This window comes from Pseudopipra pipra, chromosome 21 (assembly GCF_036250125.1).
Source record: "Pseudopipra pipra isolate bDixPip1 chromosome 21, bDixPip1.hap1, whole genome shotgun sequence".
Classification (NCBI taxonomy): Eukaryota; Metazoa; Chordata; class Aves; order Passeriformes; family Pipridae; genus Pseudopipra; species Pseudopipra pipra.
In genome coordinates, this window is record NC_087569.1 from 2,396,025 (window position 1) to 2,410,600 (window position 14,576).

General features: G+C 51.4%; 1 protein-coding gene across 4 annotated transcripts in view; it reads right to left on the reverse strand.

Annotated features, from left to right (window-relative positions):
• Window positions 1-10,589, reverse strand: part of CALN1 (calneuron 1) — a 178,429-nt gene extending 167,840 nt beyond the window's left edge. The window contains exons 1-2 of one of the 4 annotated variants that reach the window (XM_064677621.1): window positions 10,316-10,589; window positions 9,170-9,307 (exon numbers count right to left, since the gene is read on the reverse strand). Coding sequence is in view for 1 of the 4 variants with exons in the window: in XM_064677618.1 (XP_064533688.1) it covers window positions 7,734-7,780 (47 nt within the window). In the remaining 3 variants the exon portion in view is untranslated. Of the gene's footprint in view, window positions 1-7,733; window positions 7,971-8,688; window positions 9,308-10,315 lie in introns of those variants that run through there. The other 3 variants (XM_064677619.1, XM_064677618.1, XM_064677622.1) reach the window with 3 other exon arrangements.
• Window positions 10,590-14,576: the final 3,987 nt, after the last annotated feature.

Consider the following 14,576-nt stretch of genomic DNA (forward strand, 5'->3'; position numbering starts at 1 on the left):
GTGAAGGTTTCAGCTGCTGCAATAAAATGCAGACTCTTGTTTTAATCACTGTCAGCTCAGGTGTGTAAAGAGACACAGGGCTGAGGGCTCAGGCAGATGGTTTGATCTGCAGCTCCAAATCCAATAAAAGGGGGCCTTGGAAGGTGCCTTGGGATGGGGAAAAATAAGATCTGGTGCATAGAGAGCCTTAAAAGGAAGCCCTAAAATAGATCCTCCCAGGGAGGAAAACCTTTGAGGAAGTTTGTATTTTCTGACTGTTGGTATCAATCTTTATTGGTATCAAACCCCCCAAACCTCTTTGAGGGGCTCAAAGAGGCTCCTTTTGGTACTGGGAGGAGCTCTGAGGATGCAGAGCTCTGGAAGGTGTGAAGGTTTCAGCTGCTGCAATAAAATGCAGACTCTTGTTTTAATCACTGTCAGCTCAGGTGTGTAAAGAGACACAGGGCTGAGGGCTCAGGCAGATGGTTTGATCTGCAGCTCCAAATCCAATATAAAGAGGCCTTGGAATTGAGAAAAATAATAGAGAGCCTTAAAAGAAAGCCCTAAAATAGATCCTCCCAGGGAGGAAAACCTTTGAGGAAGTTTGTATTTTCTGACTGTTGATATCAATCTTTATTGGTATCAAAACCCCCCAAAAACATGGAAAAGCACATTTGGGCTGTATATGAACAGATCTATTGCAGGGAGAGAAAGGCAGGAGCCTCCCTGCTCCCAGTTGGTCACAGAGCAATAAAACCCTGGGCCACTTTTGGAGGCCAAATTTCCTCAGGCTGTGATGCAAAGTCGTGGGGCTGTGAGTGCAGGTGAGCCCTAAAGCTGCCTCTGCAAGAGTTTTTCTGGAAAACAGGAGTGCTCCCACTGTCTGGGAGCGTGGATGGCTGGCAGGAGCTGGAACCAGCACGGACACACAAGGGGCTTTCAGCAAATTAATCCATCCAGATTCATTTCATCCCTTTTACAGGGATCACACACGTGTGAGATTCACTGCTCAGCTGCTGGGGGTGATGCAGGTACAGATTAAAATTGGCCCCTGGGGACACTTTCAGCCCTGACCCTTCACAGACCCAGTGCCCTCATCCTCCTGCCCGTGGCATTTGGGCTGGATCTGATTATTTATTGGCATAAGACCAGGAAAATATTCCCCTGGTTCAGGCAATGACCAAGAAATTGGAGCTGTTGCTGGCACATACCAGCAATGAAGTGATCACTGGATAAAAAGGCTTTACAAACAGACAGTTTTCAGCATTCAAGGATGGAACTGAGAAAAAACAAAACAAAACAAAACAGAACACCTTCTGAAACGCAGAAAACAAGATCTGAGTGACAAGTCTAATGTAATGTAAGGCACTTCAGGAGCCACCAACTTCCAGGTTCAAGGACTACAAAGCAACAGGAGCTTCAGAAGATTTTGTGCTGTTTTTTCCCCCTCCCTCCTTCCCCCACCTTCTGCAGTAAATTCGGAATGAAAAAGAAGAGGAAGGTCACTTTAAAAGACATCACATCACTGAACAAGTGATGCTTCACATCTGCCTTTGAGTCCTGGCAGGAAGGGAGAGCTGAGGATGCCAGGTCAAGTATAAAACACACACATCTCCTTCTGCAAGCTGAACATGTGAGGACACAGTGGGACAGCTTTAAACCAGAGCTGTTGTTTGGTGTTTTTAACCATGGTCTGGGCTCATCCTCAGCTTAAACTGCCAGGAGGAAAGGGCTGCAAGGACCTGATAGCTCTGCATCTCCAGGGATAAAGACCCCTTTCCCTCCCCAGACGGGCTTAAATCTAATTAAAGAACCATCATAACCCACTCACCAGCCTTTCATCCTTTTCCCCAGGCTCCTCTTAGCTCCCAAACTCATCCTCAACTTTTGCAGCCAGAAATCACAAGATTTTTGCTGCCCTCTCCCACTTTCTGTCACTGAGATGCAGCTGCTGATGCTGCTGCCCCCAGCTGTGTTTAGCCAAGGTTAGTCCAAAATTACATCTTCATATAAATCACAGTTGATTTGGAAGAAGCCTCTGAGCTGATAATAAAAAGTTAAAAAAAAAAAAAGGGGGGGCAACAAAAATCTCCAAACCTTTCTCTCTTCCAGACAATAAAAATCTCCAAACCTTCCTCTCTTCCTCTCTCTAATAATTCACCTGGAGACATGAAAAAATGAGTTTGGAAATGAAACTTTTGTCCCTGGGGATAACTTTTCTCCCTGGGGAGGCTGCAGTGTGTCCTGTTCCCTCCTGTGGGTCCAGCTCCTCCACAAGACAACAGGCCCATGGTGTCCATCACCCAGGGGCTTCCAAAAAAAAGACCATTTCAGGAGGGAAGAGTTGATGAGAGAAAGCCAACACAGGTTAAAAAAACCCAGCTGTAAAATGTCCCAGTGCAGGGCTCCTGTGGTGGGAAGCTGAAGGCTGCACACGTGCAAATTGGAAATTAAGGCCGAGTTTTTAATGGCAAAGGTGATTAACCACTGGAACAAACGAGCAGAGGGAGTGACACGTCCTGTCTGGTCCCAGACAAGCCCTGATGCCTGGTGGAAGATGCACTTCAGCCAAGCACAAGCAGGTGCTGGAGTTAACAGGGTGAGAACAGCTTGTGATCGATTGTTTTCCACGTTTCTGACATTCCTCCTGGGCCTTAAAAACCAGGAGTCTGTGAAGCTGGAGCTGCTGAGGGGCTGAGAGCAGAACACAGGCAGCTCAGGGACCTTCCAGCTCCCTCAGCACTTCCACCTCACCTGGATTTCATCTTCTCTGCCCAAATTGTCCAGGTAATACTGCAAGGGGAGTGATGCCCACCCTGTGCCCACCCAGGGGCTCCCTGGCAGCCTGCAGGCTCATAGGAGAGCCCAGTTTTAAAAGAGGATCCAGATTCACAAAGAGGATCCAGATCCACAAAAAGAGGATCCAAATCCACAAAAAGAGGATCCAGATCCACAAAAAGAGGACCCAGATCCACAAAGAGGATCCAGATTCACAAAAAGAGGATCCAGATACACAAAAAGAGGATCCAGATCCACAAAGAGGATCCAGATTCACAGAGAGGATCCAGATCCACAAAAAGAGGATCCAGATTCACAGAGAGGATCCAGATCCACAAAAAGAGGATCCCAGTTCTCTTGCAGGGAGAGGATCAACTGACCCAAAGACCTGTCCCAACAAGAAGCTTCCAGAACCACCAGGCTGGTTATTAACTAGCACTAAACCAGGACCAGGCTGTGGTGAGAGAGGGTTCAGAGACTGTCGTGCTCATGTCTCCTCTCCTGCAGAAAATTTCCAAACCTTCCTCCCTTCCACAAAACAAACCCCTCCAAACCTTCCTCTTCCACACAACAAAACCTTCCAAACCTTCCTCTTCCACACAACAAAACCCTCCAAACCTTCCTCTCTTTCCCCCTTCTCATAATTCACCTGGAAACACGAAAAGACTCAGTTTGGGAGTGAAGCCTTTGCCCCTGGGGAGGCTGCAATCGGCTCCCCCAGCACTCCGGGAACGGGGGGACGACAAAGTCAACACTGAGAGGTTTCAATGAGCGACCAGCGGAGGGCAGAGGTGCAGGAGAGGCTTTGTGCCACCACCCCACACCTCCCAGCCCGTCACGCCGACCCCCCCTGCTGTCCTGGCTGCTCAAACACAAAACCCTCGGGTTTCTTTCTGCAACACTTGGCTCGTGTTTTTCTGAGCAGAACACGAGAAGATCACAGAGAACTAACTGATGGTGCTCTTTGTTGGCAGGGAGGGGAAAAAAGCCTCCCTGAGCTTTTAGCTGAGCTGAAGAGCACGGCCAGGCCGGGGGGAAATGTTCTTGTGCATCCCCTTCACACATCTCCCTGCTCTCCTTTTCTCCTCCACTCACAACTGCTGTTTGCTTATTGACTGTGTCTGGAGGGGAGTTTTCTGAGCTTCTGTTCATTTACTCGTGTCCAGTTCCCTTCCCAGGCATAAATCAGGCAGGGAGACAGCAGCAGCAGTGATTCCTGGCACCCCCAGCACGCTGAGCAAACATCCCAGTTCCGAAAACAATATACAATGGATTATTCATAACAGGCCCACTGTGTCACCCAGGAGTAATTATAAACATGAAATCTATCAATAATGACCATTTTTACAGCGGATTTAACAAAGTAACACACTCCAAACAGCCTCTTGGTTACGTATTATTAATAAAATGCCAAAACATTTAGGGTTTTTAACGGGACAATTAATTACTCCCAGTAAATATGGGAGTCCTCTCCTATAAAATAGGCTTTTAGACATCTGATGAGGGTTGGGTTTTTAAAAGCAAGAGCTGATGGTTCCTGCAGAAAGTTCCCTGGGAGCTCTGAGAACTGGAGCCACCAACAGGTATAAATGAGCAGAAGGTAATTAAAGAGATGAGGGCACCCATAACTCTCATATAAATTGAGGTGGATCTCAGTGTAAGATTCCAACCAAGGCACTCCAAGCACTTCCCCACTGCAAACATTCAGGGCTAATAATTTCCTTGGAAAAGTGTCTTCAAGCACATAGGATGGCCCAGCTTTAGAGGAGGATCCAGAGGTACAGTGAGGATCTGGATTCACAGGGAGGATCCAGTTTGACAAAAAGAGGACCCAGATTCACACAAAGAGGACCCAGATTCACACAAAGAGAATTCAGATTCACACAAAGAGGATCCAGATTGACAAAGAGGATCCAGTTTTGCACAAAGAGGATTCAGATTCACACAAAGAGGATCCAAATTCACAAAGAGGATCCAAATTCACAAAGAGAATCCCAGTTCTCTTGCTGGGAGAGGGTCAGCTGACCCAAACAAAGACCTGTCCCAACAAAAAGCTTCCAGAACCACTTCCAGGCTGGTTATCAACTAGCACTAAACCAGGGCCAGGCTGTGGTGAGAGAGGGTTCAGAGACTGTTGTGCTCAGGATTTCTCTCCTGCAGAAAACTGGGAGTATCAGCTGCCTCTGGACACACAGGACTTGCAGCACTAGTGGCAAATGTGACCTGGGAATGAATCCATTCATCTGTCTATCCATTGTCCATCCAGAGCAGCTGTTTAACACCAACCACTGCACTATTTAGCTGTTTATAGCAAGAGTTTGTAACCAAACCCCAAACCTCAGTGACCCCCCTACATGTGCATCCACTGGGAGTGGACCTTCTCCAAGGGATAAGATTTGGGAAGCACTTGGATTCAGCCAGATCTGAGCATGTGCTGGAGCACCTCATCATCCACAGCCTTAATTCCCAAGTCTGTGTAAGTCTGTGCTTCTTTCCTTGCAAGCTCCTGGTCTTTGGAAGATTGGGAATAGTAAAGCTGCTCCAAGAAACCCAAACGCTCATTTCCTGCCGGAGCACAATATTTAGTTCTTGGGGTGGCACAAATTACAGCATCCTTATTTTTATTTCAGCATTTATTTGCAGGAAACGTACAACAGAAACCTGATGCTGGCTGGATTTTAAACCCACAAGCACTCTGTAAACAAGCTTGACCCGGAGAGATTTACATGTTTCTTCTTGAAACATAAGGAGAAGCAGCGAGGCTGAATAATTGGAAACAGTTCTGGAGACTTCATTCGCTTGTTTTTTCCTGGGATTTGCTTTTGGGGCTGGCTGTTCCCAACCTTAATACCTGGCAGGGTTGATCAACTAGTTGGAATCTCATTTGCATAGTAGTTGATGTGCCAGGGGGAAATCAGTGCCCTGGAAGAGGTCAACAACATGCAGGGGGAAAAAAGAGTGTGGAGAGGCCATTTTTCTTCAACTGCCACTTTTTAAAAGGGGTCAGAGCAGAGTATCCAAGATCAAGGCTGAATATATAAATATACCTCAAAGAACACATTACTGTGACATCCTGGGAGCCTCTGGATCCCTCCTCAGACCCTTTGAGGAGGTGCCAATCAGCAGCACAAACACGCCCAGGTTTTAAACACGTGCCCATGGGACACTCTTCCCCCTCAGGAGCCACAGCCACTCCAGTTACCTGCAGTGGGACAAGGTGGGGGCAGCAGTGCTCCCCTGAGCTGTGTGCTCAGCTGTTTGAGGCTTTGTAGGGTGAGGGGACCCCTCAAACCCTTCTGGGATCTGAGCAAACAGCCCCGGTCCTGCAAACAGAGGAGGGTGCAGAGGAGCTCATTAAAGAGGCTCTACCCTACTGACCTGTTTGCAGGATCAGGCCTGGGCAGGGAGGAGCCCAAACCCAGGGAATTTGGATTAGGAAGGAACGAAGCCAAAGTGGAGCTGGTGCAGGACGTCAGTGGCGGCCGTTCCCTCCGCTGGACAATGTTCCAGCTCCTCAGGCTCCCTCACATTAATGTTTAATGTGCCAGCATCCAGGATAAAGAGTTTCCCAAGGAAACTGTTGGCACCTGGGGCTCTCCCTGCACACACATGCCCACAGCACTGGCACCTGTGTCATCCCACACCAGTGTCCTCCAGGACCTGAGTGACCACAGGCAAACCCAGCAGCGATTTAAAAGGCAAAGCAGCCTCATTTGGGGGCTTGGGGCATTTCTAAATATCCAACCCCCTTCTGCAGAGACCACGGAGAAGGACTTCAATAAACAGGAGGGGAAGGAAAAGGGCTGGCTCAGAAAGCCCTGAACCTGCAGCTCCCCCAGCGCCGCTGGGCACCGCTCACTGCTGGGGTTCAGACACAAACCTGGCAGCTTCTGCCCCTTGTCACCCCACTTTGAACCTCAGGAGACACCCCCTGAAGCTGCTGAGATGCCAACAGAGCAGGGGAAGGTTACAGGCAACAAACAGCACGGGTCCAAACCCCCCACCCAGGTTAAATGGCTCGATAATGGCTGGAAAAGGGAGGTCTGAGCTGCCTGGAAGCCTCAGCTGTGAGCAGACCTGAGGACAACATGCAGTGCAGATGTTTAAGGGTTTCTTTTATCATGCTGTAAAAATGTATATGCAATCATGCCCAGCAAGCCTCCACAAGCAGATATTAAGTTCAAGGAATGAGAGGGCAGTTTTAAAACCACCCACTGAATTTGTCCACATTTTCCATGTCCTGCCCGTGGACTTCAGGTTCAACAGAACTAAATCCAGACTGTGGCTTTTATTGCCACTGCTTAATGCCTTTATTCTAAGAAACATTTTCACATTTTAGTGCTTTTATCAAAGTAGGCTGCATTTAATTAAAAGCAGACCTGTAAAGCAGTTTGTTTCTATTGCCCTCTTTCCATGATAACTCAAGAACTATTGCATAATACCCAGCATTTACTTTAGTTTCGTGCTTACACTTTTAACATTAACCACATTCACAGGTTAAAAAAACAATGAAACCCTCCCAGCCTTGCAGAGCTTCTCCATATGATCAATCCCCCCAGTTAAGTGCTGAATTAACCAATGTATCTTAGCTGGGGACTGTATAAAACTGAATAAAACTGACTCATAAAAAAATCCTTTCAGTTTACCTTAAGAAGGCACCTGGTTAAAATGAGCACTCTCAGACCCTTTCAGCATCCCCAACATTTGCTGAAAAGGCTCTGCCTGGTCCGTTTTCCATCTCCTAACAGATTGCCTGCCATCTTTCGTGCCGGATCAATAAAAGTTCCATGTGCACAAATGGGCTAAAAGGACCTTTGCTGGTATTTCTAAGCCCGGCAGTTTCTCAGTGGGCTTTTTGTCCGGTTCACGACAACTCTGGAAGGTAAAACATGCACAACACCATCACCTTGCTATGGGTCAAGCCAGGCTTTTAAAGCAAAACACAATGAGAAGACTTGCATTGCAGTTGAACTTACAGGGGGAGGTTTTCTGGAGGCTGTGGGAGACGCACAGGACCAGCCATTTAAAGCCCGACCCTGGGCTGGGCTTTGGGCTGAGGAAGGAAAGCCTGGACAAGCAGCCACCAAAATGTTGTTTGGAAATCCATCTATATTTATGTACCTATCTATCATGATCTGGTAGGAATAAGCTGCATCAGCACAATCCTCCAGCACATTATGATTGGACAAAACCTGCCTGACAATGAAGAGTGTGAGTTCGGAGCGAGGAGGCACGACCCCGACTCCCCACCCTGCCGAGACAGGGCAGGAAGGAGGTTTGGGTTAGATTTGGGCCAGCTATTTCCCTTCAAGTGGGTTTTTGCTTCCCCCCCCCTTTGCAACCCAAGTTTTGCCCTGGGATTCGACAGCAGGGCTTGCAAAGTGCTTTTGTTCCCTGCTGAAATCCGTTTGCAGGATAGAGCCCCGGCCTGATCCTGCCCCACCGGAAAGTTAAGGGAGGTGTTGTGAGAACCAGGTGAGGTCTGCACACCACTGAGGACACAGGAGCAGAGCCCAGCTCCTGCAGGGCAGACCCCTCCCTGCAGAGACCCCTGAAGTCCTTACACCACCTGGAAGCTTCACCTGGAGCAGGATTTGGCCGGGATCCACCACCCTTCCCCATCCCTCACCTCCCGGATTCTGCCTGGAGACACACAGACCACCTCCCTGGAGCCAGAGCAGAGCCTTTATCTACAGGTGCAGTGCAGAGAGGATTTGGCTACAGGTCCAGTGCATCCTCTAAGGAAACAGTTAAGCCCCCACCAGGACTCCCAAAACTGCAAAGATGAACCTTCCCCTACCAAACCCTTCCCAGAAATAAAGTCCCAGCGCACGCACACGCAGGTCAGGGCACATGCAAGGACCCTCTCCCTCCCCAGAAGAAGCCAGCTGGAATATTCCTTGATAAAAAGATGGCATTGGGAGCTCTTACCTGATAAAATCTGTATTCCCAGCTACCAGCACACCTACAGCACCAGGCTCTCATGGGGCATCACGCAAGGGTGCAACAGCAGATTGGTGCAGGTCATGGAAGTTTACAGCCAGAAGCAAAAAAAAACCCAGCCCAAAACAACCCCCAAAAATCCCCCAAAAGCCACAACATGACCCAAATGATATCCCTGCAACGGCTGTCTCGTTACAAGCAAGCTGAGATGAAGGAGGGGTTTTTACTTGCTCTGAGGCATCATATGGAGCTTAATCACAGGCAGTTACGTATATGGTTCTTTTGGCCTTCAATCAAGTGTGTCATTTCGGTGGCAGCTGCCTACGTGATGTAAGCAACCTGGGCATCCAGTCCTTTGCCAATCACGGCCTGGTGCAGCTATTTTACAGCTGAACAATGGGGGAATTCGATTTCCCAGGCACCGAGCAGATCCTCTTGGAGTCCGGCAAAGCCACACAGGATCACACACCTCTCCTCCCGCGGAGTTCCAGGCAAGCCCAGCCCGGCCAGAGCTCAGCGAGCCGCTCCCAGCGCCGCTCCCGTCCCGCTAGCATTCCCGACGGAGCCCATCCGGATCCTGACGACTTCCAACACTCTCCAAAAGCCACTGAGAGACAAAGCTTGTGAGGCACCCGGCGAATTAGTGCGACACAGCGCGGCGGGTGCTCGGGGGGAGGCGGCTGCTCCACGGGAAACACTCAAACTTGGTGGGTGGAAAAGGTCTGAGCTGCTGGTGAGTAACAGGAGGAACAGCTCACGCTCAGGACACAGCGGCAGCTCAGCCACCCTCAGAGCAGCCCCTCGGTGGGGAAATCAGAAGGCAATCGCTGCAAATCAGGTGTTAGACCTGGGCTTGAAACTAGAGCTGAAATAAAAGCGGGCTGGGCTGAATAAATTACAGCTCCGAGCAGGGGCTGGGTGACAGGCAGGACTCGCTCCGGGAGTCTTTTGGTTGCCGACAGCGGCATCAGGAGGTGTTTGGGGCCAAATTCCTCTGTCGAGGACGTTTGTTGGTTTTGACAGATTCATTAGGACCCATCTATTCAAACAGATGGCGGCTGCTCCCTCTGCTCTGGGCTCTCCATTCCTGTGGAATTCCACGGGAGCAGGACACCGCATAGACACCGAGCTCTCATTACATCACCCACGGCGCGAACCGGGAGAGGGCCAAGAAATTAGGAAAAAAAGGTTTTCTGGGCAGCAAAAGTGCTGTTCTGCTGCTCCATGGCAACTCCACAAACACCCGTGTGTGCGCCCACAGCCGCACACAGCCCGGGAGAGGGGAGGGAAAACCGGGAATTAGCCGCACGCGCCAGGGGATGGGGTACCGAGCGTTCCCGCCTGCTCGGGATGAGCATCCCGAGCATCCACACCCGCAGACCCCCCGTGGCCGCCCGCGGACCCCGCTGTGCCCCGCGGGGGACGGCGCAGCTCCCGCCCCGTCTGAGCGCGCTGGGAGGGGGGGATGAACCCCCCAACAGGTCGGTCCCCGCTGGAGCCCCCCAGCCGGGCAGGGGAGGGCACTGCGCTGGCACAGCCGGCTCCCTCCCGACCCTCCCCTCCCCGCCTGGGGGGCACCCGCTGCTCCCCACCCTTCGCCACCTCCTCGACTCACCTCTCCACCCGCCGGCTCCTCCGCCACAGGTTTGCTCGGCTCCACTATCCCCCCCTCCCTCCCCACTCCAGATCTCTCCTTTAGCCGACTTATTCAAAGGAGGGAGGAGGCACAGAGAGAGAGATCTGGGCGGCGAGGATGGCGGAGGGAGAGAGAAAAAAAAAATATATATATATAAAAAACCCCCACGAAAACGGATGGAATCGAAGAAAACAAGCGAAGAAACGAAAGGCGAGGAGGGGGTGCTGGCGGAGGAGGAGGAGGGGTGCGGCGCGGCGCGGCAGCCCCGGCTCAGCGCCCCATGGCCCCCGCAGCCCCCGAGCGCAGCCCGAGCCCCGCCGCGCCGCGCCGCGCTCCCCCCGGCACCCCCGGCACCCCCGGCCAGGGCGGCGGCGCAGCGCCCGCCTGGGACCACCCTCCGCCGCGGCCAACCTTGCGGCAGGGCCCCCCCTCCATAACCCCTTCATCGCCGCTGCCTCGGCGCCGGCCGCCCCCTCCTCCCCGTCCTCCAGCCCCCAACCCCCCCGGGGATGCTGCGCGCCCCGGGAGGGTCCGGCCCGCCCTGCTCCGGGCAAAGGCACGACCCCGAGGATCGCGGGGGCACAGAACGTGCCCAGGGGGACCCACAAGGAGCGGCGAGTCCAGCCCTGAGCCCTGCACGGGCCCATCGCAGGGGTCACACCCTGGGCCCCAGAGCATCGTCCAAACGCTCCCTGAGCTGAACCCCGGGGAGGAATCGCTCCTGTGGGGCTGAGCCCCTCGGGAAGTTGGCTCTCCAAAGGCTCTCCAGGTCTCTTCTTGGCAGGGAGAGGGGTTCGGCTGCCAGTTCCTTTTTTTAGAATCACAGAATCATTAAGGTTGGAAAAGACCTCCAGGATCATTAAGTCAATGATTAACCCAGCACTGCCAAGCCCACCACTAAGCCATGTCCCCAGGTGCCACATCCACACATCTTTTGAACACTTCCAGGGATGATAACTCCTCTGGGCAGCTGTGCCAGGACCCAACCATCCTTTCCATAAAGAAATTTTTCCTAATATCCAACCTGAACCTCTCCTGGTGGTTCTTCTCATCACTTGTTCCCTGGGAGCAGAGTCCGACCACCCCCAGGTCCCCTCTCCCTGCAGAGCCAGAAGGTCCCCCCTGAGCCTCCTTTTCTCCAGGCTGAGCCCCCCCAGCTCCCTCAGCTGCTCCTGCTGCTCCAGCCCCTCCCCAGCTGCATTCCCTTCCCTGCACACGCTCCAGCCCCTCAAGACCTTTCTTGAAGTGAAAGGCCCCAAACTGAGCCCAGGATTGGAGGTGGTGCCTCAGCAGTGCCAGCACAGTGACCTCACTGCCCTGGTCCTGTTGGCCACACTGGGGCTGATATAGGCCACAGCAGTGGAGGAGAAGAAACCCCATCTGCATGTGTGTCCTGTGTGTCTCCCTGAACCCAGTGTCCCCCCAGCCTGCCTGACCCTCTCTTTGATGCTGAAGGCAGAGGAGCAGAGCAGGGAGATCCAAATCACTGATTCTGACAAGTCCAGAGGGTCCTGGGCTTCTTCATCATGAAAGAACAAGTGCCTGAAGGAATGCACTTCTCCTGGCTTGCTGAGCACCTCCTTGGGCTTCTCAGCTGAGCTGGAACTCCCACCTCAGCCTGTCCCTGCTGCAGTCACCTTCAGTGTGTTCCCAGAGCTCCGAGGATCTTGCTTGACTCTCCAGTCCCTTTGGGAATGCACCTGAGGCACACGCTCCTCGGATCACTGAACCCTCCAAACATGGGGAGAGCTGCACCAGAGGGGGGAAATTCAGCCAATTCAGCCAATTTGGGTTAAAAACATGGCGAGCTGCTGTGCTGGGAGAGCAGCTGACTGCAGGAGAGTCTTAATGGGAACCCAGCACATCTAAAATTGCCTCAATTGGATCTGGAAAACAGCCTGGAGAGACACCCGTCACCGACAGCAACACTCCCACAGTCGTGTAAGGCATCAAACAAAGCCTTCAGAGTGTGGATTTTATGGCTCAAAGGTGTTTAATTCACATCTTGTCTCTGTTGTACTTTTCTGATGTAAAATCCTTCCTGTTTCCCTCCTTTCAGCCTCGTGGGTCACAGTGTTCCCCACGCTGGGATTTTACCATCAGAAGGAACATGATCTCCAGCTCAGGAACCAGGGGCAGAGGGATTTTTGCTTGCTCTGCTCCCTGTGTGAATACAAATCCCATCCCCATTGGAATTAAACTCTTTGTGCTTCACCAGCTCAGCTGTCCTGCCCAAGGGTGGCATTTCTGCATCCTGATGCCCCTTGCCCAGTGCCTGGACACTCCCTGCTCCCCAGGTCCTGGGCCTGGATGGAAATTCAGGAATTTAGCCATGGTCCAAGTCCCTTATGAACCCTCAGGCCTGGTTAAAACCCACAATTTAACCATTTTTATTAATTTATTTGCATTTCTATGCCCAGCAACCTGGCCCTCAACAGCAGCAGTGGAAGGTGAATGATGGGACCAAATGTTTCTTCAGGATGAGACTCACATCAATCTCTTCTCATCCTTTTACTTATTCATTTCTTTGTTTTTATCTTGATCCATTAGGAAACTTTCACCTGCCACTCCCTCAGCTCCATCTGGGCTGTTCATGGGAGTGAAGTGGGGGCCAAACCCCTCATTTGTGAGCATTATTCCCTGCCTTTAGCTAATTTCCTTTCCTCCAGCTCTGGAAAACATTAACCCAAAAAGGTTCCAACGTTCATGGCTGAAAACAGTAGCTGGAAAATCCATTATGTTTATATATTTATTATTAAAAATCGTTAAACGACCGAGTCCTCATTAATCCCTAAATAGATCCAGGATCTCTCCAAACTTGTGTCCACATAAATAAGAGCAGCCCATGGCTCTTTTCTCTTGTTGTTTTTTTTTTTTTTTTTGTTACAATATAGCTCTGATGTATTTTTGTTAAAATACAGCTCTGTTTTTAGGACGTCCTGGCTGCCACGGCAGCTCCGGGGGGGGCGGTGGGAGAGGGAAGGAAAGGGCTGCCTCAGGAATGAGCCCTGTGAGATTCACATCACCCTCCTGAAAATGATACAGTGAGAGACAATATAATACCAGTGTGACAAAGCATCACACAGGAGAATTATGCCAGGGAGGGCAGGTTGGTGGCTGGTGGGGACTGGCCGGAGTTGTCACCGCCAGCACTGAGCTGTCACTCTGATAACGAGTGGATTAGCCCTTGATGTAATTTGCTATCAAGCTGTTGCACACCAGTCAGGCTGATGGAATTTGGGTCCCTCCCAGCTCGCAGGGAGCTGCTGAGCAAACCCACAGCCACAGAGGCAGGGCAAGGGCTTCGTTCTGGGATGTGGAGCGAACGCGCCGTGAGTCGGCAGCGATGAATTGGTTGTCCAAGGGGAGGCAGGGCAAGCCAGGGGATGGTTTTAGAAGAGGCTGGTGCCTTCAAAATATCCCTTGTATCTAAATGTGAGGCCAGTGGGGTCAAACTTAGAGGTCCCTCAGATAAGAAAGTCCTCAACTGGGTTTAAAGGGCTTTGCTTTGCCCTGTGCAATGAAAGCTCGGGAAGGTCCATTGAAGGAGGTCTGCAGTCACCCCCACAGTGCTGGGCAGGGGGCTCTGTCCAGTCCAATCTCAAATATCCTGAGAAACAGCCACTCCCCCACTCCCTGGGGAGGGTTCAGAAGCATTTCCCAGTCTAATGGGTCTCACGAGTGGGATAAGTTTCTCAACTTCCAGCCTTCATTTTTAGTATTGCTTCATTTCAGCCCATTATTTCTGATGAAACGCTTTGTGGAAGGCACACAATTGCTCCCTAGCCCGGGTTTTCATGTTTTAATGATGGTTAATTATTCCAGGAGAAACTTTTATTTTTCCTTCTTTTATCCGGCTCCTTTTCGCTCCGGCTGCTTTATCCTGAAGTTTAATTAGCGCGTTTCCGAATGGAATATCGAGATTAAATCACCGCTGAGCCAGCTCTGCTCCAGGATTTATGATCACTGAGCACAGCTTTTATTGGACCTGCCAACTCAGGCAACTGATTTATTGATCAGTGGGTTTTTGGGCTGGGAACGAGCCAGTTTGGACCACAATGGACTCGGGAAAACAGGCCAGGGTCTCCCAGAGATCCTGCCCTTCCTCCCCACCCTGCAGCGAGGAAGAGGAGGGATGAAGGTGCTGATGATGAGGGTGGGGAGGCCCTGGCACAGGTTGCCCAGAGAAGCTGTGGCTGCCCCTGGATCCCTGGAAGTGTCCAAGGCCAGGTTGGAGCAA